Genomic DNA, 25,616 nt, shown 5'->3' with positions numbered 1-25,616 from the left:
AAGAGGATCTCTATTTTTTAATAATCGCATGCAATTCTTATTACAAAACTAAAGTTGGTTTTGCATTTGACTCAGTCTGGATAGAAAATGCAGTCCTCAGCTGTAAAGTTGGCAATGCTCTGCTGACTCAAAAACTAGCAATTCAGTTCAGGTATTCTGCACAGCCAACAACTCCACCTCACCCCCAAATGCCCCGTGTGCATTCACGGTACGCTTTTAAAGCTTGTCTCCCTTGCAGTTTCTGCCTCCAACTTCTTATCCTTTAAGTTACTTAATTCTTGGCACCTCCTGCCTCATTAGGTATAAAAGTCCAGTGTCTGAAGGAGGGATTTAGGCACTATTACTGTGAATACCTGGAAGCCAGTGTGATGACTGGTTACTTGTATTTACTTAAAAGTGTTACTGTGGAGCATCCAAAGTCTGCTGACATGGATCAGCATTGCGTTCTGCAGAATGCTGTAAAAGCAAGCAGAAAGAAAGTTTCTGTTGCTGACATCTAATTCTTTTAAACTTGGAAAGTGATAAGCTAAGTGGTACATCTCCAGGTCACAGCAACCTTCTATAACAGCAGGAACTATAAGCATAATTTTCTCACATCAAGCAGTTTGCGGAAAACGAATCTGCTTCTTTATCTATTTTCAGCATTATGAAGCCATCATATAGAAATAAGCCAATAAATGTATGTAGCCCACAAACATGCTTGTAATCTGGAACAGCTGAAGTACTTGATAAAAGCATCTGATGACTTATGCATAATGTAAGTAATACACTTTCCATTATAAGCTTTAAAAATCAAACCATATTGCTGAAACAGATAATGGTGTAGGTGACGTACATGACCAGTGGCCCGGGCCTTCCTCTCGGACAAATCTCTTACTGCTGTTGAGTATTACAAAATCCCATGAGCTGTGAAAGACATGAATTGTCCCTGGGACCTGAGATTCTGTGGGATGCTGTTAACAAGCTAAATACATTAGGTTTTGCAAACTCTGAAAAGTGGGATTGCAATGTATTAGCCCAAGAGGATTTTCCAGAAGGAGGTTTGAGTGTTGCACTGCAATGGGGTCTGAAGAAAGGGTCGACCCTGTTGTCCTGTTAGGTTACATATCTTTCTGAGAGTGAAAGGAAGGGAAAAATGAGTTCAGAAATTATATGATATGGTTAGTTTCTTCCAGCTATAGCACGTGAGGTCTGAGAACTTTAGCTAGGTGAAAGACTGTCTGAAAAAGCACTTTTGGGAGGCTTGTTCAGTAAATTGTTTTTCCGTGTCTTTCTGAAGAAGATTTCCTAGTACTTCTTAAAAGTTGGCATGGAAGTCCCCAGGTACATTGATACATTCAGTATGTACAGCTACAAGAGCTATGGAAGGCTTTTTTCTATAGAAATTTGAGTACCTGAGGCAACAACTGCTCTCTAGTTTGGAAACTAAGCAGACACTTTTGTCTGTGTTTACTCCTAAGGGAAAGTAATGTGACCATCATAAGGCTGTGAGTTACATCAATTTTAAAAGATATTGCTTGGAATTAACATAAAAGTGAGTAGGAAAATTCTTCCTTCTGGAAATCTAGTTCTCAGCTGATTATTTATGTGTTGATATTCATTCTTTCCAAGTAAACAAAGCAATAAGCTTTTCTTATGAGCCAAGTGAATCAACATTAGTGGAATGAAAATCATTCTCTTACATAATTGTTTTTCCCCTACCTCCAAGCCCTTAAAAAAAGGCCAGAAAACCCACCTCAGAAAAAAATCCGTCTGCAGTGACCTAATAAATTAAACCAAAAGGAGTGATAAAATAATAGGGAGAGAATGATTTAATCTTTCATTTAAAAAAAAGTATGTACAAGGTTTTGAACATGCCTTAGAAAGAATCCTATACTCCAATGGATATTTGCAAAGAAAAATGAAAACATGCCCTAACTGCCTGGTGGGCAAAAGAAATAAGAAATCAGCAGATGTATCAAAAAAACATGGATAAATTAATATTTCAAAAAAATTAACTTTGCGTGCAGTTCTGGTGCTGCCTCTGTACTCCAGGAATGTAGTCAGTGTAGGAATCCTTGAGTCACATAAATCCAACTTCAAAATAAGAGGGAAGCAGGCCCTTAAATCACTTTGCTACACTGGAATTAAATGAGCCCGCTCAGTCCTGCCTTCAAGATCGTCTCACTCTAACAACGATCTCCAGTGCAGACATTGACAAGTCACTAAAACTCATCCAACTGTATTTTAAGTAGACGCCAAACAACCACCACAACAATGAAGTCTGTTTGTGAGTGATTTTTCATTGTCTGCAATATAAAAGTCAATAATGGTCCCAGATATTGGTAAAGTGCCATTTCTAGTAGACACAACTGAAGGGGGAATTCATACTGCACAAGACGCAGGACAACAAAGAGAAGTGTTCCTCCTCCTAAGACTAAGCGGGGGAGGAATTGTCCTTCCAAAACATTATGAGGTTAGATGGCATCTTTTTAGATGCCAAACTTTTTAGCATGGTTCTGCTCCAATTCTATGACAGCTAATTATGAAGGACACTACACAGTGGAAGCTGCCTGTGAAATTCAAGAACAGCACAAGGCTTTTTATTTCCTGTACGTTGTCAGAGCAACAGGCAGTGGTATAACATGCATCAGGAAGAATTTTTCATTTTCTTTTTTATTAGGAACATGAATAACATAGAAGTTTGCCAAAACTCCATGATCACTGATCTTCTGTGAAGAACTGTTTCAGCCCAATGCATTAACAATGCCAAAGCAAAGATCACCAGCTCACCGGCACTGTTGTGCTCTTCTGTAGTATCTGATCAGCCTGCTGGCTACTGTATTCATCCTTATGTCTAAGGCAAGTCTTGTTTTTAAAATGGAAATAAAAATTGGCATCTTTATAGCACTAAAAATTAAAAATCTATATGCCGCTCTACAGCTTATCTTCAGCCCCACCCTAGGCCCAGACTCCTGAAGAGTTGTGAAGTCCCCTGGAAAGACTTCAGAGCCCAGCTTCACCCAGTCCCACCCCAGCCTCAGATGTCTGCAGTCTCCCAGCTCGCTATTTCCACACCCATGCGATACCAGGTCACCTACAACACTCGTGCATCGTGCCAGGCATAGGTACATAACTGCGTTTCTGTAGAATTTGCTCAAGAAAACGATAGAAAGCTTATGGCAGCATTAGGTTTTTAGGCTGGCTGTGGAGGGAAAAATGATACCTTATCTGGCATAAAGTTAAATCCTCGACATATTTTGAACTAGCAGCGTGAGTAAGTTTACACAAGCTCAGTGCTTTGTGTTTTTACTGTACCACCAAAACATGGTCAGAGAGTACACAAGTCTTATCATTACGGACTCCTTATCTTCAAAATCTTCTACATGTATTTGATCCAAGTTCTTTAAGCACCCACTCAGTGTGCGCAATCCTGACCTCCCAGGACCGGTGATATTTGCACACCACAGAAACAATGGAGCCATTTGTCTTGCAAGCAGGCCTGGGCAGGGGAGACAGCTCTCTCCCTCGCTGGCCCCAACTGGGGCATTTGTTTCAAGAAATCGAAACAACTGAATTTCAGAGCCTTGGAACAAGACACGGTATCACTTCTTTAACCTTTAACCTATTTTCCTCTTCCTAAACTCACGCAAGCCTTCTCAAGCCACTGACTACAGAATAAACAGGAGAAAGACAAAAATATACCAGAATACATGTGCAAGCAGTGTATATACTCTTAAATGACTGCAAGCTAATCCATGGGAACAACTTACAAAAAATGTAGTGTTAGAAATAGCAGGATGCCCATAATACTCCATCAAGGATACTGACAATAAACTGGTTTATTTCCTGGTGTTTCACAATTTAAATGTCTAGTCACTTGCTTTCTACATACTTTGCAAGTAGTGGACAGGAGGCCAAGCAAAGACCATTTCTATTCTCACACATTTCCATTAAGCTCTCGCTAAATGTCATTGTTTTCCTAAATTGCTCCCAGAAACCAAATTTGCATTTAATATCAATCCGGTGCAAGTACAGCGTTTCCTCCTTTACACTAATTGTTTTTTTAAAGATGCTTTCATCAAATGCATGATAGAAACTTTTGGAATGTACGCCTTGAAATGTCCTGCTGCGTTTTTGCTAACATTTGGTAACAAATCTCATGAGAGCCTTTAATGGAAGTTAACATTTTTTGCATGTGTCATACTGCAAGTCTTCAAAGCAGAAGTTTATAGCAAAGTCTTAATGTGACTTTAAAGCTCCAAGTCCTTTTCTAGATATCTGCTTTATGTTTGCTGACATTGCTGACTGCCCAGAATTTGGCTGGCTCTGACTAGATCTAAGCACAAAGACAAACTGAAATGACGCAGAACTTACTTTTTCCTCCTTTATACTTCCTTAACAAACAGAAATATAGCAGCATGTGCATAAGGAAAGTAATACAACAAAAGAAAAGAATCCCCAAAACCACAACCAACGAAAACCACTCACTCACATGCCAGCTGGTTTTTAAAGTGATTTCTACAGCTAACAAAAGGGACAGATTGGGAGTCCTGAAACATGAAGTCTGTTCTACCCACATAAACAGCACTTCCTGGGAGGCAACCAGCACGTTGTGCTTCCATTAAAAAAAAAAAGGAAAGAAAAGAAAATTCATATTACGTATGTACCTCTAGAGATCAAAAGGAGAGTTACTAGCCTAAGGGAAAGGACAGGTTGACAGTAACTTTATATGGCCTTTATGATCTACTAATCCTGAGCTGATCAGAACAGATCACTCAAGTGCTGTGAAGCCCTGTAGTTCAGCAACATGCTGCCTGCCCTGTGGGCCACGACCTTAGCTCTGCAGTTCCTGAGCATACCTTACCTCTGAAGCTGTGTTGAGGTCTTCAAACAACAACTTTATGGCTCTGCTCTACAGTGCTTGCACAACAGTACTCTGTTTTCAGTCACATATTTGTGTGGCCACAGCATGCTACTGCAACTTTGTAATTGAAATAAAGTGGTAGAATAAGGACCTTTCCAAAGCTGTACCAGCAAGAAGCAGTTCAGCCTGTAAGACTCACGCAATCCTTGTCTTTGGCCTAAAGTATGGCTCTCTGGCAGCTCAAGCCAATGTAAATCAGCCTGTTTCTTGCAACGACGCTCATGCAACAGCACAGTGAGCCAGTTCAGCAACATGAGCCACCTCAAAATGAACCCTGTCAAAAAACTGTTTCAGTTAGATGAGCTACCTGAACTTCTCCTTAGGCAGTCTCACAGCATTACTGATGGTGCAAGCAAGAGCTGTCAATAGAAGGAGGTACGACAGAAAGGCAGCAGCCTCAGTTTCAATCTGTTTGGGCTGTTGTAGCCACTCCCTGAGGCTGCCACATTGATTCTGGTTTCTGGGAAATTAGCTTCAGCCTATAGAAACTACTGTGACTCAAAATTTGTTTTTGTAAGAAGATCATTTGAGCTGCAGCTATTGTATTTTGAAATGAAGATGTTTAATCTGCCAAGAACTGAGGGGAAATATAAGATTAAAAAAAAAAAAAAAGAAAAAGTGAGCAAAATACTATAATTGGCCTTTTAATGGATATAACTCTTAAAATGTAACTTACTTTAAAATCATACTGCACGACAGAATATGGTTGTTTATTTAAAATTCTTCCTTTGCTTAGGTCTTTGTATTATTTAAAGCTTGTCCCATATTGACAATTACAAGGTATGGAAAGAACCACCTATCCCATTCCTTCTCCAGAAAGCCAAAACATTTGCTTTCCAACTAACTCTGAAGCGCTTAAGAAAAGAGGAGAAAAGTTTTATGCTTGTCTTTGGCCATCACACCAGCTTGCTTTTACTGCCTGAAACACAAATAGCGTATCTCGATAACTGAACTCTGACAATTGCAAAATCAGACTAGTTAGTACACTGTCATTTTTTTTAAGCAAGGAGACCTTGTCAATTCTACCTGTCAAGTGAGTTTGGGCCAGATTGTTAAACATTTCAAGAAAACAGAATAAAATGTGTTCCCTCCATGGAGCAGACTTTCATTTACTTTCCTTGCTCACAAGCACACCGTTGAAGACCACAGCGCAAGACTGTCCACAGGACTAGACTTTATTACTGAAACTATTCCAGGTCTTTTGCTCAAGCTACTGCTGTGAATGGGAATCACTAGAATTTCCGTTTCATGGATTTCCTGGCAGATAAGATAGTATTTACGAGTTGCCTCAGCATTCCTACATTTGCACCAATACGAAGTACGATTGGCAGTGACCCAATTTCATTATTCTTAAGTTAGATGAGTCAATAAGTGTGGAAAGAGAAATTAAATGGGCAGCTAATCAACACAAAAATCAGATATTCTGAGGCCAAGAAAGTATTTATATGCTGATGACTCAACTTTTGCAGCAGTGTATGCAGCAAGAACAGGAAATATACTATTGAACCCTCTTATGACAACAACTTTGATGTGAAAGGCTGAAATAGCTTGTTCTTCCTGCTGTGATTCAGAAAGCTGGAACCGTAATCCTGGATTTCTGCAAAACATACTCACAAGTGCTTCCGAGCTCATTAAAGGACATCAGAGAATACAAGGCTTCTGCAGGATGCATGGTAAGTAAATGCCTTTCAAAGACTATGGAAAGAAGCACAGGTGACAAAAGGCTGGCCCTGGAAGCTCTGCCGCTGTTTGACATAGAACGCATCTAAGGCTCATCTACCTCTACCGCTGCTGCTACGAGGTAGGGAAAGAGAAGAGTTCCTCCATCCTTCTATAATGGCATGAAAACTTACTCTGTTTGATAGTGATTTTACTTCTTGTTTTAAACCTGTTAACCCAAACGCAGAGTTGACGTTGGAATACAGCTGATAACTATTCTAGAACAAACTTTCTGAACTCAGAAACTACAATTTACTACAACCTTTCATGAAAATTTGTACGGAGGCACAAGACAGCCGCCACTTTACAAAGTTCAGGAACTTCCTCTTATCTGATGTTTATTGTTTGTTTTTCTTCTTGTGTAGCAGAGGTTCCATGGAGGAGGTGGTGAGAGCAATGTACAATACTACTGTCCTGCAGTGGTAGTTCTTACAGCAGATATATGCTGGGGCAAGGATATGAAATTATTTGTGTGCCTGATTTTCATGCCACTATAAATTGGTGGACACTGAAAATTTATCAGTGGATTTAGATTAGTTAGGTTCAACAATTTTCAGTATGCAATCCTGGTAAATCTGTAGATAGAGAGTAAATACAGCAAATTGACTGCCAGCTAGGCTTGATTTTCTTGATCCCCTTCGTAGCTCTCCACAGGCCAACTGAAAACTTCCAGTTATTCAAATCAATATAAAAATGAATCCCGGCCCCCTACAAGTAAGGTGCCGGTTGATTCAGGCTCACAGGCGATGCAACAAAACACAAACAAGCTTCATCTTAAAAATAAAAGTATAAGTGAGTGATTTTGTTCAGTATTATTTCAGAGTCAGGTAAAATAGGTTTTGGGAACAAGAACATGTGTTTGCAGAAAAAAAAATCCCAAAGAAAACCAAACCAAAACAAGGAGGTCCCTCTTTTTAGAGCTGAACGGGGAAGAGATACGCAAGTGCAGGACGTTCAAGTTTATACCAAATAATTTCTTTCTCACAGAGCCAAAGCTGTTAACCGTTGTTAGGCTCTGTTTTATCCTTCTGCTGGAGATTGTCATTCAGATTGCCCTTTCTGCCTACTAAACAATCCAAGCAGGACAGAAGCAAATTAAGGCTGCTGCAGCATAACCAAGCTGCTGTCTGTCTTTTTTTATTTCGTTAATATTACCGTAATACTTGGGAGATTAAGCTGTCCCTTGAGTGGGAACATCCTTCTCTCTGTTATTGGTTATCTGTGTGGTTGACTCGGTAACTTGCTCACTTGTTTCCTTCTGCTGCCTCATACTAATACTCTGCAGACCATGTCACACATGGGCCTTTATAATCTCTTGTATAGAGATCTTGTAGTTAATGATTCCTAGATGTTGACTTTTACGGCTCATAAAGCCACCAGCGGATATCAAATTTAATACGTTCAACTGCCATCAATGATGTATTTCATGTCTTGCTTCAAATTACTACATTTCTGGGGTTCGCAAGATTAAAAATAATATAGCACAACAGAGGCGGCCTTTTAATACTCCCTGCTAGCAAATGGGAGTTTCTGATACAACCCAAAGGCTATGGCAACCAGACACCACACAGTTAAAGGAGAGACACAGCAACACAATAGCTTCCAAGCACTGATACCTCTGGCAAATCAGCTCCACAGGAGAAGCAGCATTCTTGTTTTCAGGGAAGCAGCCACTGTGCTCAGACTAATACTTACCCTTCTGAAGACACATCAACTTCTGTAAAACAAAATGAGGTGCTGAGAGCTTGGGCGAAGCAGCTGGAAGAAAGGATAAGAGGGAACGTAGGCTCCCAGGGAAGGAATGGAATGGAGGTACTTAAAAAACAAATAGTCGAAGCTTGCAATCATTAAATAGCATGTATTATTTACTGAATGCCATTGGACTGAGCAAGTTTCTTTGCCGGTCACAATTTACCCATTTTCCCTATCCTGCAATAAGAAATGTAATGTTTTGACAAAACAGGGTGATAGGTGACAACTTATGGAGGAGTGCCCTCCTCCATAAAACTGTATGTGCCCAGCTCGCAGTCAGAGGCCAGGTGAGATGGACTGCTTTTCTCCGACTGTGATACTAGTGTGCAGTAGCTCGTGTGGTGAAACAGACTGCTCTAACACACCACAGTAACCCCAAGAGTTATGAGCAGTTGGGAAGGGTGTCTGTGCAGCAAAGCCTTCCAAGCACCGTAAAACAGTTTTACTCTTCAGATTATACTATAATGAGATCCTAACTATGCAAAGTCAAATTTCCCATGATGTCATGATTTCATCACATTAATTTCTCTCAGACCCCCAACTCATACAATATGCCAAACAATTGTGGCCCTTTTTTTAGTGCGTTTTATCATCTCCAAGCTTCTCCTGTAATCTGTAACCCATTGCCAACTAACCGTTTGTACACCAGTCCCCACAAACACCATCCAGGAAGGGGAGTACTCACAATATTTTATGCTCAGTTGAGCACAACTAGCCTGTTCTCACACTCAGCGACAGATGGGACATTTAAAGCATGCAAGTTGTAGGCACAAATCTGCATCACACTGTGGTCACCAGCATGGAATTTCACTCCATTACCTACAACCAGCATTCAGCAGACCATCCAAGGCAGATTGTGCTCTATACAACATCATGTTAACACCACTCTTCAAGAAGAACAGCTATCATTGCTAAATAGTTTTCAATAAAATAAAGATTGTCAAAAAGACACTCAAATATTATTCTTTCCCAATTCATGGGACATGATTCACACACCCTGCCTCTCCCCTGCAGTGAAAAAAGTGCTAAATCGCCCACAATCAAAAAGCAGACTTTCCCCCTCTTGATCTGGTTAGGTTTTGCCAGGGGAATCTTCATGCCTCTGGAACGTAGATTAAGTATTTAGGAAAAAGAAGCAAAAGGTGCAAAGAAGAGATTTGGGATGTCACTGTGTAGTACTTAGCTTCCTTCTGAACTGCTAATGCATTTCTCTGGTGATGCAGCTACTAAATAACACCCTTTTGTACTTAAACATAACTAGTCAAGGTTGGGTTTTTTCATTTTCTTTTCCCTCTCCCTTTCCCCTCCTCTCCCCTTCTATTCAATGGTAGCTTTCTGCACATGGTGGGATTCTGATACCTGGAATTCACATGTGTCCTGGTTCTGGCTGGGACAGAGTTAAGTTTCTTCCTAGTAGCTGGTACAGTGCTGTGTTTTGGATTTAGCATGAGAATAATGTTGATAACACACTGATGTTTTAGTTGTTGCTAAGCAGTGCTTATACTAAGTCAAGGACTTTTCAGCTTCCCATGTTCTGCCAGCGAGGAGGTGCACAAGAAGCTGGGAGGGGGCACAGCCAGGACAGCTGACCCAAACTGGCCAAAGGGATATTCCATACCATGTGATGTTGTGCTCAGTATATAAACTGGGGGGAGTTGGCTGGGGGGCAGTGATTGCTGCTCAGGGGCTGGCTGGGCGTCAGTTGGTGGGTGGTGAGCAGTTGCATCACTTATTTTTCCTGGGTTTTGCTCCTCTCTCTCTTATTTTGCTGTTTTCCTTTTCATTACAATTGATTCGTAATGAAAGTTTTCTTACTTTTGCTGTTCCAATTCTCTCCCCCATCTCACCGGGGTGGGGGGGGGAGTGAGCGAGCGGCTGTGTGGTGCTCAGTTGCCGTCTGGGGTTAAACCACAACAGCATATTAGTAACGAGAACTCCATGAAAAACTTCAGCTGTGAATACCAGAGGTGTATGATGTTGCACTGGCTGCTGTTTTTTTAGGACTGCGTATACCTGCACATCTTAGTCTACATTACTGCTGTACTTCAATCTGCCCTAGTATATGTAATTTAGTCACTCTGGATTTTTCCAGCAGTACATACGAAATGCAGTTTACTCTGAGTGATAATACAAGAGGCACCAACTAATGATTACAGGTAGAGAAAGGCAAGGATGCACAAGACAGATCTTACGATCTATTTTAGGTGATGATGTAGCTCTCATATTGTTGCACAAGAGTTTCTTATGCTCTTTGACCATCACACCACCTTCATCGATGGACCACATATCCTTACCTTCCTCTTTCTTACCTTCCTTTCCTAAGAGGATCACATGGAAACTTAAACACATTATCTAACTTTAAACTCCTGACATTGATAAAGGAGATTTGAATGAGAAGAGAGTTAGAGAATGGAGTGAAGTCTATGCACAGATGGTGAAAAGGCGTAGAGAGAGGTGTGGAATAGAGAAACAAAGAGACCTGAAGATCTTTTCTGCCATCAGCCTGACTAGCTTTTTGACTGGAACACGGGCACTTCCATGACTTTTCAAACACCCAACTTGTCACAACATAGCACAAGGAGATCTACAGCATAAATGATCCAAATCCATAACCACAGCTTTCCAAGTGGGAGTTAACAGACTTTGGGATACCAGCAAGTGCAGGGACATGATTATTTGTTACAATTTTTTTCTGTATTGGGCTTCTTCAAAATTAAAATAGGATTATTCATGATTCGTCTCTCCTCCACCAGCTACTGAAGCATCTTCATTTAAAGAAAAAAGCATTCACTTCAATGTTAAGTGCATGCATGAATGAAACATGCAACTAAAAGACATTTAATGATATTTGCACAAATACTTTCTAGCAATCATTCTAATTTTAATTATCTAGTGGATGAACCCTGCCTCTGAACAAGTCAAATGGTGTTTTGCAGTCTGTCCCTAACTCCGTGGGCTGTGTCTCCTAGTTCAAACCTGCTTTGCAGCTTTCGCACTAATATTTTTCATTTAGCACCCTAGCTTTACAGCCTCTCAATTTTTTAGTCTGTTTTTGATTTCTAAATGCTCTTTGCTTCTATCTATACAATCAAACACAGTGCACTCAAAATAAAATGTGGGATATAAATATGTGAAAATAAAATTCAGGAAAGTTGCAAGCAATTTTTCCAGCAAAAAATACTACATGTTCAAAAATACATAAGTAAAGATTTTAATAAGCCTCACACAAACAGGCACATGCCTACTCGTTCCTCCAAATTCTCAGAGCTCTTGCATAAAACTTCTTTTATATTTGTCTTAGTCCCTGAAGTTACACATATCTTAAAGTTAAAAAAGATAGACTTGTTAATAACACACAAATGTTCATAGACATAACATCTTTACAGATATCCTCTGTGAGCAGATCAAGCCACTCTCCATATGTATTTAAATGTAGTGGAAGGTTGGAGTTTTTAAGTTGTCAGATCCATGCCTGGGTAAGAGGGGCTCTATTTTCACTCTTCGAGCAGCGAGAGATTAGCAGCTTGAAATCACTTTGACAGTTTCAGTTACTCTATTGCATACCACAGGGAATTTTAATTCCAACCTGTGAAATTGTAATTGCTTCTCAAGAAGAGCGGAAGGATTCTGGGTAATGGCCACAGCCAAGCTCAATGTCAGAGTTGCCAGTTCCTGCCACTTCAGATATTACTTGCTGTTATTCAAAAATCACTCCAGCTTTCCATGTGGGAAGTAGAACTGGGGAGCGAAACTAAATTAACAGAAGCTGTCAGATGTTCAGAGATGTGCAGGCAATGATGTGATAGAGGTGGATGAACTCTCCTCAAAAGGTACCTTCTCCTTTATCTCTCCAGCTTTATAGAACAAGCTTTACATAGACCACATTTTTTATTTCATATTCTTTTTCTAAACAAGTATAATAGAAAGCTACAATGAAAAGATTAAATGACAAAGTCCTCCAGCATCCAAACCCATGCACAAGTAGGACATAAAAAGTGTGCACTTAATGTTGTTCAGAAGAGATTTAAGATGTCTGCTCTTCCAAGTCTTGTGGTTTGCAAGATTCCTCACTGAAAACAGCCAAAGAGAACTCAGAGTTACCACAGACATTTAAGAAAAATAGTTGAGGCTTCCTCGGTACCAAAAGGAAATCAGATTATTTAAAAAAAAAAAAGGCATTGAATGTAGTTTGCTTATTAGCAGACATTCTCCAGTGATGAGTGTGTTCACCCACGTTTAAGAGTGAGATCAATTGACTGTGGGGAAACAACTTCTGCAGTGACCTTATTAACTTGGAGTGCAGTAGATTTTTCACCCATCCTGATGGCTTGTAAAGAGAGAATACTTGGTGGAAGTAGGCCTCAAACATAATGCTGATGTAAAAATTAAAAATGCCACCTGGCATGGCAGTTAGAAGCACTCAGGGAGCCAAATGGGAGCAGAAATCACAGATCAAATGTGTTCAGGTCAACCCATTCCATGAAGTAGATACACTTCCACAGTTTACTCTACACTCACTGAGGTTTCCCAGCGGCCTTCAACAGCAGCCTCAAGCAGCATGCAGTTTGGGTTTTGCCTGAAGGTCCAGATGAACTGTTTGACCAGAATTTACTTGTTCAGCTCAGTGGCTTTGAAAGCTTTAGTTGCAAATAAACAGAAACAAATGACAGTCTACTGCTCTACAACACAAAGTGTCAAAAAGCCCTCTCAAAATCTAAAAGAGGATAATAAAATACTTGATAAACACCACTTCCTACTTATCAGATTAAAGCTCAGTTTAAGAATATACTGCATCTGTGGGCAATGTAATTTACAAAGTCTTCTTTGACCTCTTTGCTGGTGATGCATATTGCATTATTTTTAAGAAAATAAGCTGGTCCCATTAAAGCCAACGATGCACAGAATCTAAATCACAAGCTTCGTATATCTCTGTAACAGCTGATGCAATGAGTCTGTAATTGCTACGATTAGATAAGCTAGAGTGGCTGACAGAGAGAGTGCTAGAGGCATAGAGCATATCTGCATAGTTTATTCCCATCAAATGCAAAAATTTGGCTCAGATATAATGATTTTGCCAACACACAGTTTTCCTGAGAATCTTGTGATATGTGGTACTTTCCCGAACATTTTAGCTCCCAGAGTCAAGTGGGGTTTTTTCGAGAATTTCAGATTTGTTAAAAATGTAAATTACTGATTGTTACATATTCCTGGTTGTAAAGAAAAGCCTGAAAAAAATCCCAACAGAAGCAAATAGCACAGTTTTTTTCGTTTTTTTTTTTCTCCTTAAATCTCATGAATTTTGAGTCTTGGCTCATGACCTTCAGTGGTTGCAATAAGAAATATAATATTCAACTCATTACACACCTAATTTCCTGAAGACAGTTACATTTGTTGTTATAATTTACAGGCTGTACTGAAAGCATCATGGTGGAACCTCCTGATTAATTGCCTGTAAATATTATGAATCCTCAGTTTATAAAGTACAAAACATTTCTCCTAGGGGATTATTCATCTGCACTGTAGAGCCACTGTACTGGTTTTGGCTGGGATAGAGTTAATTTTCTTCATCATAGCTGGTATGGGGCTATGTTTTGGATTCATGACCAAACCAGTGTTGATAACACAGGGATGTTTCAGCTGTTGCTGAGCAGTGCTTGCACAGCATCAAGGACTTTTCTGTTTCTCACACTGCCCCACCAGCGAGCAGGCTGGGGGTGCACAAGAAGTTGGGAGGGGACACAGCTGGGACAGCTGACCCCAGTTGACCAAAGGGATATTCCATACCATATGACATCATGCTCACCAATAAAAGCTGGGGGTAAAGAGGAAGAAAGGGGGAACGTTCAGAGTGATGGCGTTTGTCTTCCCAAGTCACTGTTACGCGTGATGGAGCCCTGCTTTCCTGGAGATGGCTGAACACCCACCTGCCGATGGGAAGGAGTGAATGAATTCCTTGTTTTGCTTTGCTTGCGTGCGCAGCTTTTGCTTTACCTGTTAAACTGTCTTTATCTCAACCCACGAGTTTTCTCACTTTTACCCTTCCAATTCTTGCCTCCATCTCACCGGGGGTGGGGGGGTGGGGGTGGGGGGGCGGGGGGGGGGGCTGGGCGGCAGTGGTAAGCGAGTGGCTCTGTGTTAGCTGCCTACTGGGGTTAAACCACAACAGCCATGTAGGCAGCTCAGCTCCGTCTGTGCTGGGTACAACACAAACATATTTAAAAAAAAATACAGTTCCTGCTCTTAAGATTTTAAACAGACTTTGCAAGTGGAAGTTTGGATGAAGATCCAGAAAGGTGACAAAGCATGAAAGAACGAAGAATATCATGCAGTCAGGTGCTGGCAGAACTGGGCACAGAGACCATTCCCTGACTGACCAGCACAATCTCAAGATGCATGGAGATCCTGTCATGACAAAAATGGCTTGAAGAAAGTAATTAGAAATTTGCAGTGTGCAAAATGTAACCTCCCCACTAACAAAGCAATATTGTCTTATACACAGCATGATCCAATGCACAGCTAATATGAGATTTACATTTAGTTCTGAGCATTATACTAAATCTATAGAGACTGTATTAAATCCATCTTTTAACAGAACTCTACCACCAGAACTCCACCTTCCCATTCAGTGATAAAAACCCAATACCTTTAAAACTATTTCTATGTAAAAGAATAATTCTTGTTGTATTAACAAAGCCTAGTAACTCATTGTGAAGTTGAGAGAGGCAAGATGGCAGTCCAAAAATTCTTTCAGACATGACAGCAAAATCAATAGCAACAAATGACAAACTTTAATGGCCCAGGAGTGTTTGATTCTCATGTAAAAAGACACATATCAAACCATCACACTGCATTAAGCAAAATCTTTAAGAAAGCTTTAAATGTTCTGCCCATAAAAATCACCAACATCACTCAATGGAAAGATTTCTTACAAACTTCATGAGTTTCCTGCATGCAATTTTACTTGCTACAGCAGTTATGAAAAGAGTAAGCAATGCAAACATTGCATCATTTTAGAAAAAAGAAGAGGAAAGATGCAACAAACTGTTCTGCCAACGAAGGATCTCAAATTTTGGCAAGATAGGTCTCCCTAGAGCTTATTAACATTCTCTCCTATGAATGACAGGAAAGGCATAGGGTGAGTACAAATTATTGCCCAATTTATATTAGCTTTTTTAAAAAAAAAGGTTGGTAAAAGTGTTTCCTTTGAAGATTTTAAACAGCAGTTTTATTGTTTTCATAAAAGCCTCATTCAGTTCACAGTTCTGTTTTCATTCCTCCGTAGTAAAACATAACAAGAACTGCCAGTAGAGCCAGACTGACAGATAGTATCTTCAGTCCACCTCCTTCTTGTTGCCATGGGAGCTGCAAAGCCATCCACGAGCTGAGAGGTGTTTTCACTGGGATCTCAGCAGAAGGGTGTGCTTTCCAGTTCGTGCCGTTCCGTGGTGCATGTCTGAACTCCTGTGAAGAAATGCACATAGTAAGATTGAAACTGTGTTATATATTTCTGATTGTACATACCAAATACAAATGAAATCTCCTCTTTATATTGAGGTTCAAATTAATATCCCTTTTCAATACAAACAACAATTCAACCTGCACTGCATCATCATCAGGTCGTCAGCTTTTCATACAGAAATCTTACCAATGCCATACAAAGTCAATCTTTCTAATGAAATTAACTGCCAAATCAATGAAGCTGTTAGCAACAGAAACAAATCTCCAGACCTCAATGTCATCGAAGAGAGTTGTTTGATGATTATTTTTTTATTTGTTTGTTTTGCTGCTATCTCACTACTCTCCCATTTTTGGCTTCTTTAAAAGAAATGTCTAACCAGTGATAAAGGGGACCACAACAATCCGTTGCACAGCAGGGCTTTTCTAAAGTCAATCATCGTCTGCTGGTGTGCAAGCTCAGTGGTGCTTGAAAATCCTCCCACTGGGCTTTTCCTTTCCCCTGACCCTCAGGAGGCAGCTGTGCTAAAACACTCACCTTCTCATTCAGCATATTGAATCCAAGTTCCCTGCTGCGCCTGCCATTACCATTCTCAACCTGACTGCAAACACCAAGATCCCCCAGAATATGAGGACTTTTAACTGCAGCACAAGTTACAGATGTTGAGTTGCTATTTCAGCTGAAAATCCAAGCAGAAAGAATAAGAAACTCTTCTCTCTTGCAACCTTGTTCAGTTCAGCACGCTAACATGGTAGATACTCAAAAGTAAAAACATCCATTAAAACTGTAATCTGATGACATTCGCAAGAGGCCTAAGTGGTGAAGATGTAACTAAACAAAGGTGTAATGATCTTGCATCATAAGATTAAATATTTCTGTTCATCATTTCTTTTTTCCTCCCTCTATTTCAATAATGTCTTAGGAGTTCAACTGAGCTCAGCTGGATTTTTAATTGGTTTGAAATTTTCCAGTTAAAAAAGGTTTTTGGTTGGTCCATTTTATTTTTTTTCCCTTCACATTTTGTATAAAACAAGTCAGGGACCCAGAAAGTACCTATTTGGATAATCTTGTATTTCCAAGCAGCTGAAACAGGGTCACATGAAAATACAGACCAGATGCCCAACTCCCTCTTTTATCAAACGTATTTCTGGGCAAACTCGAAGAAATATCAAAGCTCCAAGAAAGGTGCCTGCCCATGAAAGTGTGACAGCACAATTCAAACTGTCTGTAACTGCCTTCTGTTTTCCATTTCAGGAATCAGCTCCATTATAGTAATTGTAGAAGGAAAATAATGATTGCTACTGGTTGGGTAAGTAAGCATCAAAGAGGCAAATGACAGCCTGGCGTAAGTGCTATTTTGACATCTGAGGTATGATTTTGATCACAATTCACACAGGCAAAGAGTTACTGAACAAGTGACCTATGAAATGGGGAGGACTTCTTATATATACTGCACCCAGAAGACCACCAACCGGGTAAACCGAGGAAAAGGAAACAGGTAAGCAAATTGGGGTGTAGTTCTCCGCAGTGTAAGGCACAATAACAACACTACTCCAGGACTTCAGTCTATATTGCGCAGAACATCTTACCTTCATCGAAAACTGTGAAACTGTTTCATATTGTTAAGTTATTAATTACAATCAATTCCTAAGGCATCTGAAATTTTAGCAACTGGCCACAGCTATTTTATCCCCCAAAATCAAAGCTCATTAACCTTTGCTTGCAGAATAAACTGGAAACCATATAGTATTAAGGATTTTTTATATATGAATCAAAACTCATTTGCAATTTATTCTTTCTAGACATTTATAAAGCCTTTCTTTTCTCTGCGGTCTCACAAATCTCTAGCAATCTAAGGTGCATAATTTATGGTCATGACCCGTTTTTACATGTATTGTTGGTACATTAACACTAGGGCTAAGGTGATTTAAAAGAATGGATAAGGCTGTAAAAATATCAATACAACCGAAGACTGATTTCTTTTGATATTTAATTTTCACTGATTCATGACTTTTCAAATTTGGCTGACTACAATCAGACTCCCAACTCCTTATTAAATATTTCTACATAGCTTGATAATCAGTAAACTCCTGAATATTTAGTTGCACAAGACTAGATGCTATCCCTTAGAAAACAGATAAAATGGCCAGTACCTCATAAATGACTTTGTAACTTTCTCTTCAATGCTCCTTTTATATGCTCAGCCTCAGTTCCTATATACCTGTCCCTGAGAGACTGGGGACAGCCAGCAAAACACTTCAAACACAAGTTTTCAAGTTTCACATTTTCAATTTTGGAGCTGGTTTCTGGCGGCACTGAGAGCGAGCAAGGCAATGACGTCGGCACCCTGAGCTGGCTGGCAAGCTCACAGCCCCAGTGTTTGTGGGGATGTGGAAGGGGTGTCAAGGGAAGGTGAGGGCCAGCGACAGCTTGCAGTCCTGGCACCTTTCGTGTGGGAACAGTCGCTGGACGTTTTCAATTTCGGAGCTGGGCTCTGGCGGCGCTGAGAGCGAGCAAGGGAACGACATCGGCACCGTGAGCTGGCTGGCAAGCTCAGAGCCCCAAACTTGTGAAAAGTTTTGAGGGACTTCTTTTTTCCCCCTTTACTACATTAGTGTTTCATGCTGTCCTGGTTTCGGCAGGGATAGAGTTAATTTCCTTTCTAGTAGCTGGTACAGTGTTTTGGATTTAGGAGGAGAACAAAGTTGATAACGCACCGATGTTTTAGTTGTTGCTAGGTAATGCTTACACTAGCCAAGGACTTTTGAGTCTTCCATGCTCTACCGACTGAGAAGGCTGGAGGTGCACAAGAAGCTGGGAGGGGGCACAGCCAAACCGGCCAAAGGGACATTCCATACCATGTGACGTCATGCTCAGTACATAAACTGGGGAAAGCTGGCCGGGGGGGCCGCTGCTCGGGGACTGGCTGGGCATCGGTCGGCGGGTGGTGAGCAACTGTACTGTGCATCACTTGCTTTGTGTATTATTATCATATTATTATTATTATCATTTTATTTCAATTATTAAACTGTTTTTTATCTCAACCCACGAGTTTTTTCTCACTTGTGCTCTTCCAATTCTCTCCCCCATCCCACCGGGGGAGGGGGGAGTGAGCGAGCGGCTGCGTGGTGCTTAGTTGCCGACTGAGATTAAACCACGACACATGCATTCATTCATGTTCCTGTGCAGTGGTTTTCAGTAGTGATTTCACTGGCACTTCACTTCTGTTTTACAGTTTTTCTGTTTTCCAACATAAAACCAAATAGTCTCATCTTGTTGGTATAATGTTGATCATGAATAGCCTATACTGTGTTTTTTTTGTTGTTACCATATTGTTTTCTTAAACCTCTATTGCAATATGCAATGCAGATGCACTAGGTAGTGCTGCATACTGCTAGTAGGACAGAATGGCAAAAGAGATTTTAGCAAGGTTTACAAAGTTCCGGTGGTGGGGAACGACACTGGTCCCACGGCCAGTTGTCCCAGTGGTATTTCATCTGAGTAAGTCAGCCTGTAAAGTTGTGAGCCCCATTTTCTTCCTTACTTTATCGTATTTCCCATAAATTAGATGATCATAATTACTAAACCCATTTTTTATTTTCTTTCTGTAGATGAGATTTTTCTCTTACAGTATTTTACTAATATTGAAAATTAACTGGGTTGGAGGTACAATTCTCACAATTTCACTATGCTTTTGTTTTCCTTCTATCTTATATTTTGAACTCTGATGCATTTGTTTCTACCAGTAGTCACATTTTCTAAACTGCTCAAAACTTTCAGATTTTTGCAGTATCTCAGATCATATAAGAGACTGTCAAACAATTTAAACCAGACGTTTTTCTTTCAATAGATGCATACATGAAATACTACTTCTGTTACCTTGCTAACCTGAATTTTTTACAAATTTTCTCATGGATTAAACTGTTCTTATATGGACAAAAAGATCACAATTTGCAAACTCAAGCGACCCTTTTCTTTAAGATGTACTTCACAGCTTATCACTTAAAACACTACTGCATTTCGCTTTGATAATGTATCTCTTCAGATGATCCTGCCAAATATTTTCTTTCAAGAAAAGTAATGAAAATGTTCATCTGATCCATGTTTTCTAAGAACTATTCTCTAGTTTGCCCCAAAATTCTGCCTTGCAACACTGACGCATGGGTAGTACCACCGGCTTCCTTGAAAATTTCCATTATTATTGTCACAGAAGATGCATTTGTAAAAAAGGGTACATCTGGTTCCCTGCAACTGAAAGGCTCCTTTAGAAAATGGCAGCCTTTTGTCCCCCCTGCAATTCCTACAACAGCTTTTAAAAACAGGATAATCTCTCAGAGACACCTGCAGGTAGATGCCTCTGCCGAAGAGTCTGTCGTGCAGCTCTGTAAGACATGGCACAAAACTCTCAGTGGGAAGAGGAAGAGCTCCTAAGCTGACCACGTTCCTGCACTCTCTTAAGCCTGAGCTAAGGGCTGAGTGGCCCTCACCGCAGTCTGGACAACAGCGAAGTGCCTGTCTAGAATATAATCAGTTCTTACTAACATACCAGTATCATATTGCCAGCTGTGCTAGTGAAAAACACACTCTCTATGTTTTTATTTGGCAAAAAGTCCTTCTGTAGGCTCTGTTTGAGGAACTAGTTTTCAGGTGAAGTATACAGTATATACTGTAGTGTATATTGCATGCACAGAGAAGGAGGGGAGAGGATGAAGTTACAGAAAGTAAAACTAAAATTAAGCCTTCTAGGGTAGACAAGGCAAATTACAAGAGCTTCTCTGGGCTGTCATATGAGCTTCAGAGTTTGCAATACTGTAGTGCTATATTCTGAGATCCTCCCATATAATCTGCCTTGAAGAGCTATCCAACACACCTGCAGAAAAGATGTTTCATGTTTTGTGGGGAGGGGAGTTCTCCACAGAAAACCAAGTTTATTAGAGCTCTTTTACGCACCTTTGGTGTAAAAAAACTGGGTGGAGGCAAAGTTCTCATTTGTTGAACTAGCAGTTACACTGGTCCACTCCCTGTGCTCTCACTTTATAGAAGTATTAATTCTGAAAGGCCCTTATTTGTATCTCTAGATAAAATATTTGCAGTGCATTAGCTTTTCAAGGAAATCTTCAAGGTATTTCTGTACTATTCTGAACTGAAATAACTGGTGATATTTACTATACACAATCACTAGTCAGAGTGCCAGTTTCTTAAGCTGAGCTCAGAAATCACACATTTGTAGCTGCAAGACTCAGGAAGATTAGCATAATGATTCAGTTCAGTGGAATTTAGAACTAAATCCAAAGCCTCTTTTACCCAAAAAATACTTGGAGGAAATCCTAACGTAAAGAAGTTTCCAGAAATATGTGTTTATACTAATTCAAGTCTTGATAGGCCATAAACTCTTTGGTAGACTTGTTGTTAATAAGGAGCGTTGCTCTCACTAAAAAGGACCGCAATGAAGGAAAAGGTACTCTAAGATTTAAACCTATATACTATTAATCAAAATGAGGCGAGGAAAGGAAATTATCAAACTGGAATGCAAAGACAGACACTTTGAGCTAAGCATCTTGTATTTCCACGGAGGCAGCCTTTCATCTTGTTTTGGCAGCCACAAAGTAAACACAAGACTTTGCTAATAAGGTATAATATAAATTATTAAACCATCTAGAGTATGATCAAATGCATTTCAGATTATTTTTTGAATAATTCTGCCTTGACGACTGCCAGGAGTAATATATTTTGTGTACTCTTGCGCAGACCCATTGATTGCTGTCTTTCTGAAGCTCCAGTCCCAGACTTAAACTGCTGTGCATGAAAGAAATATATAATCACATCAAAACCTAAGCTTTGGCATCTGTCGATCACAGCCTAGCTTTTTGTAAGATCTCACTTCATGTTAGTCAACAAAGACATGAGAGCAACTCTTTAGCTCTGAGCTGAGGTTTTAATAGATTCAAAACATTTCTTACACGCAAATTTCTTTTATGGCTCAGGGGCACTGTTAGAGCTTGAAGTGTTAGCTAACTGCTGTGAAAAAATACTTGACTGAGCATACCTCAAGATAAATTAGACTTCTGAATTTTTAGCCCAACCAAGTACATTTTACACGCTTGTACTACTGGCTTTAAAAATACGGACTTTTATATAATCATGCACAACAAGTGTGTGTGACAAATTAAAAGAAAACATGTTAAAATATGCATTACATATCCTACTGCGCCATTTGAAACTCTGGGCTATTACTCTTTGGAGGTATTTTTCAGATTTAAAAAACAAACAGTTATTGAAGGTCACATAGATTACACATCCAAAAAATATGTAAATTAAATTTTATTGAATACTTCTGGAAGACACATTTAGTCTGTAGGTATTGAGAACTCCTTTGATTTATTACTTATGAAATTCTACCAACCTTCTGCAAATGTGGAATGCTGATCTTAAAGTAGAAAATAAATGCCATACAAAATATTTGTTTCGAATGGAATTAACACGGTAATTCCCCCAAGAAGCATCCCTGCCACCATGTATTCCAATGAATGCATAGTGCTATATTGTTAAGAGAAAATGCCATCTACAAGCATGCTTGTGTCAGATGTTATCAGCTGTACACCATTCCTAGGAATTCACTGATTCCAAATACACACAGAGTTTACTTACCCATTTTAAGAAATGGGAAACCTTGAAAAAAGAAATAAAGCAGACAGGCACTTTTGCAAAGGATTTCATATTGCTGCTTCTTTTTGTGTGCATATATACATATGTATTTGTGTATGTGTGTGATGTATGACTGTATGTTTTAATATGTAAGTGAGGCAAAAGAACTGAGCTGAAGGATAAATACAGATTTATTATTAATTTCTCAGTAAATGGTCAAAGTCTTAGCAATAACTAGGTTTCTTAATCTATTAACCCCAAATCATTACCACTGACGTTATAGCAAGAAAATAAATTAATCAAAGCATCTTGCAAATAGCTGTAGTCACTAAAACTGTCTTACTGTCTGTCATAGGATCCTAGGATAATTCAGACTGCATCTGGTCTATCCTCCTGCTCAAAGAAGGGTCAGCTATGGCCTAGTTTGCTCAGGGATTTAATTAGTTGGGCTTTGAAAATCTCCAAGGATGGAGACTGCACAGCCCCTCTGGGCCTTTGTTCCACTACTTGACCATCTTCATGGGGAAAATGTTTCTCTTCATATTCAGTCTGAACCTCTCGTTTCAACTTATGCCCACTGTCTCTCGTCCTCCTACATGCACTACTGTGAAGCACTTGGCTCGGTCTCCTCAATAACCTTCCCATAGACACTGGGGGGCTTCTGTTAGGGTCTCCTGAAGCCACCCCTTCTCCAGGTTTGAACAAGGCTGGTCCCTCAGCCTCTCCTCACAGGCCAAGTGCTCCAGCCCCTGACGATCTCTGTGACCCCACGCTGAACTTGTTCCAGTTACCAATTTCTAATTTACATCAAGATCACTACACATGACCCCATCAAGTCAGGTAAGCAATACTCCTCGCAGCTGGACCATGGTCAAATACAAACATAAAATACATTTAATAATGGGAGGATATAGAGATTGATTGACCTTAAGCTCAGCTGCATCAAATCTGACAGTTTCTTCCAGGTTTGTCATCCCTTATGGAAATCATCTTTAACTAGGGCCTACCTCTGACCTGTGTAGCAAGTCAGCAAAATCTTTTTTCTTTCCCAGTAACACTTGCATGATCTGTCTGATCCCTTTGGTCAGCGTAGAAAGAACACCTTTCCCATTACTCAACTACCTCTCACCTTGATTACTAATACAATCTCCTCCTGTCTGTCCTGTTTTCCTTCTACTTCTCCCCATTTCTCTCCTGCATCATCTGACCATATGGCCTCTCCTAATAAACAAAAGCAGAGATGCCAATAGGAACACAAATTTGGAGTGACATGTCATATCATGACTTTCTGTCCATGTCACACTGACCCACCTCTGGAACTTCCTCCTCCTACATTAACATTAAATTCAAACTTTAATATTCCCATGTAAGAGTACAAAAGAAATCAATTCTCTCTATATAAGTTACTGTACCTGAACTTCCCACCATTACTGTAAGTCTCCACTGGTATTTTTCCTGGCAGACATCTCTCTGCTCTCTTCAGTGTTCTTACCTAAGGGTAGGCCCTTGCCCACCTACTTCTTTTTCCTCCCCCAAATAGTCTTTAAGGATTATTCCCTCAATGCACCCTCAAAATTCATAACGCAGTTAAAAGCTAGACAGAAGGCTGAGTAACTGGGGCTTGTTAAATGACTTCCTTTTTGATGTACACTTTGAGGAGGAAAACAACCAAAAAGATCAACTAACAAAAGAAACAAGAAGAGAAACAAATAACCAAGAAAACCCAAGCCAAAAACACCTCCAAAATGTTTAAAACACAGTCTTGTGCTGCTTTCCATTATACTCACTTGTTTTAGCTTGTTTCTTTATATTTACCCATAAATGCTTCCAGCCAGGAGTTGATTCTTTTTACAAATTTGTATTTTGTGCTGCTATTAAACTTAGTATCCTCCCATTATACAAATAATGCATTGTCAAAATAACCTGTCATTCAAGGTCAGAAGCAACATTTTGAAAAATAGTCAGTGTGATGTCTGGATTCTGAGCTGCCTTTTTTTTTTTTTTTTTTTTTTAATAAGGTGTGGGAGGTGTCAATCACTATGCCGGAAACAAGTGACATGCAAGCCGGCATTCCAGTTAGCACCTGCAACCGCAAGAGAACTGAGAGATCTTTTAAGCAGAAAAAGTTTGTGATTCAAAAATCACAGTCGTCCAAGTAATGACTTGAAATGAAGAATGAACCTAGCAGCACAATGTGGACAAATTCAGGATGGGGATCTGTCACTATTTATTTCCCTGTGCATAGCACAGTTTTATGAAGGAGATGGCAGGTGCTTGCTCTGGGCACTTATCTGGTAATTAGTTGGCTAACAGATAAATCTGTTTCCTAGAGATCACCAGCACAGGCTTCACGGCTTTGAAAACACATTACAGTGAATTACAGGATGTATATTAATTGTAATAACACTAGATACCATTTTTCAGTGTGCATAACCATGGCCTGTCTTTGTAGATATCATTCCACAGGATTCCAGCTTCCTCCTTCTTTAAAGGATCATAGAGATTTTTCATTGTTTTTTCATTGTTTTTTTTTTAATAAGTATTTTAAAGTTGTGTTTACAATCCAACAATTTTCCCAGTTTGTTGGATGATGAAAGAATGATAAAGAACTAGCAGTATGTGAATGTTCAAAGACTGTTCTACAAATGAGATTATTAAAAGGAATACGATATACTTTTTTTATAGCACAAGCCTTCAAGAGACCATCACCTTTTCGCCTTCCTTTTAAATCTTGAAATAATAATGACAATTATATGGAGGTCAACGGTAGCTACAGGCAAAGACACAAAAGGTTTCCATCAGAAAGCATACCCCAGTAAAATGAATAGCTAGATCTGAAAATATATATTCATGCTACAAGAACCACCAATATAACTGAATGATATTCACATATCAACAGCAAAATGAGTAATACTGCTTTTACTTGGAAGTGAACTCTCTGAGTATATATTAAAACACTATCTTTAAGAGGAATTCTATACTTCCAAATGGCAGAAAGCATAAAATACTAAAAACCTTTCTAACCATTGTTATTTGCAAAAAGAACACTGTGATAAATATCCAAGGGACATTCTCTCTCAAAATCAGGAAAAGCTTTTAAAGATCTTTCACATGGAGCAAAGTAGAATAAACTGATAT

At 39.6% G+C, this 25,616-nt stretch overlaps 1 protein-coding gene across 1 annotated transcript in view; it reads right to left on the bottom strand.

Moving 5' to 3' along the window:
- Nucleotides 1-15,142: 15,142 nt before the first annotated feature.
- CDKAL1 (CDKAL1 threonylcarbamoyladenosine tRNA methylthiotransferase) overlaps nucleotides 15,143-25,616 on the bottom strand; it is a 440,703-nt gene continuing 430,229 nt past the window's right edge. Inside the window, exon 16 of the mRNA XM_076330630.1 lies at nucleotides 15,143-15,838. Within this exon, the coding sequence (XP_076186745.1) occupies nucleotides 15,632-15,838 (207 nt within the window). The 3' untranslated portion in view covers nucleotides 15,143-15,631. The remainder of the gene's footprint in view (nucleotides 15,839-25,616) is intronic.

Source organism: Aptenodytes patagonicus, chromosome 2 (genome assembly GCF_965638725.1).
Source record: "Aptenodytes patagonicus chromosome 2, bAptPat1.pri.cur, whole genome shotgun sequence".
NCBI lineage: Eukaryota > Metazoa > Chordata > Aves > Sphenisciformes > Spheniscidae > Aptenodytes > Aptenodytes patagonicus.
This window is presented reverse-complemented; position numbering and strand designations above follow the sequence as displayed.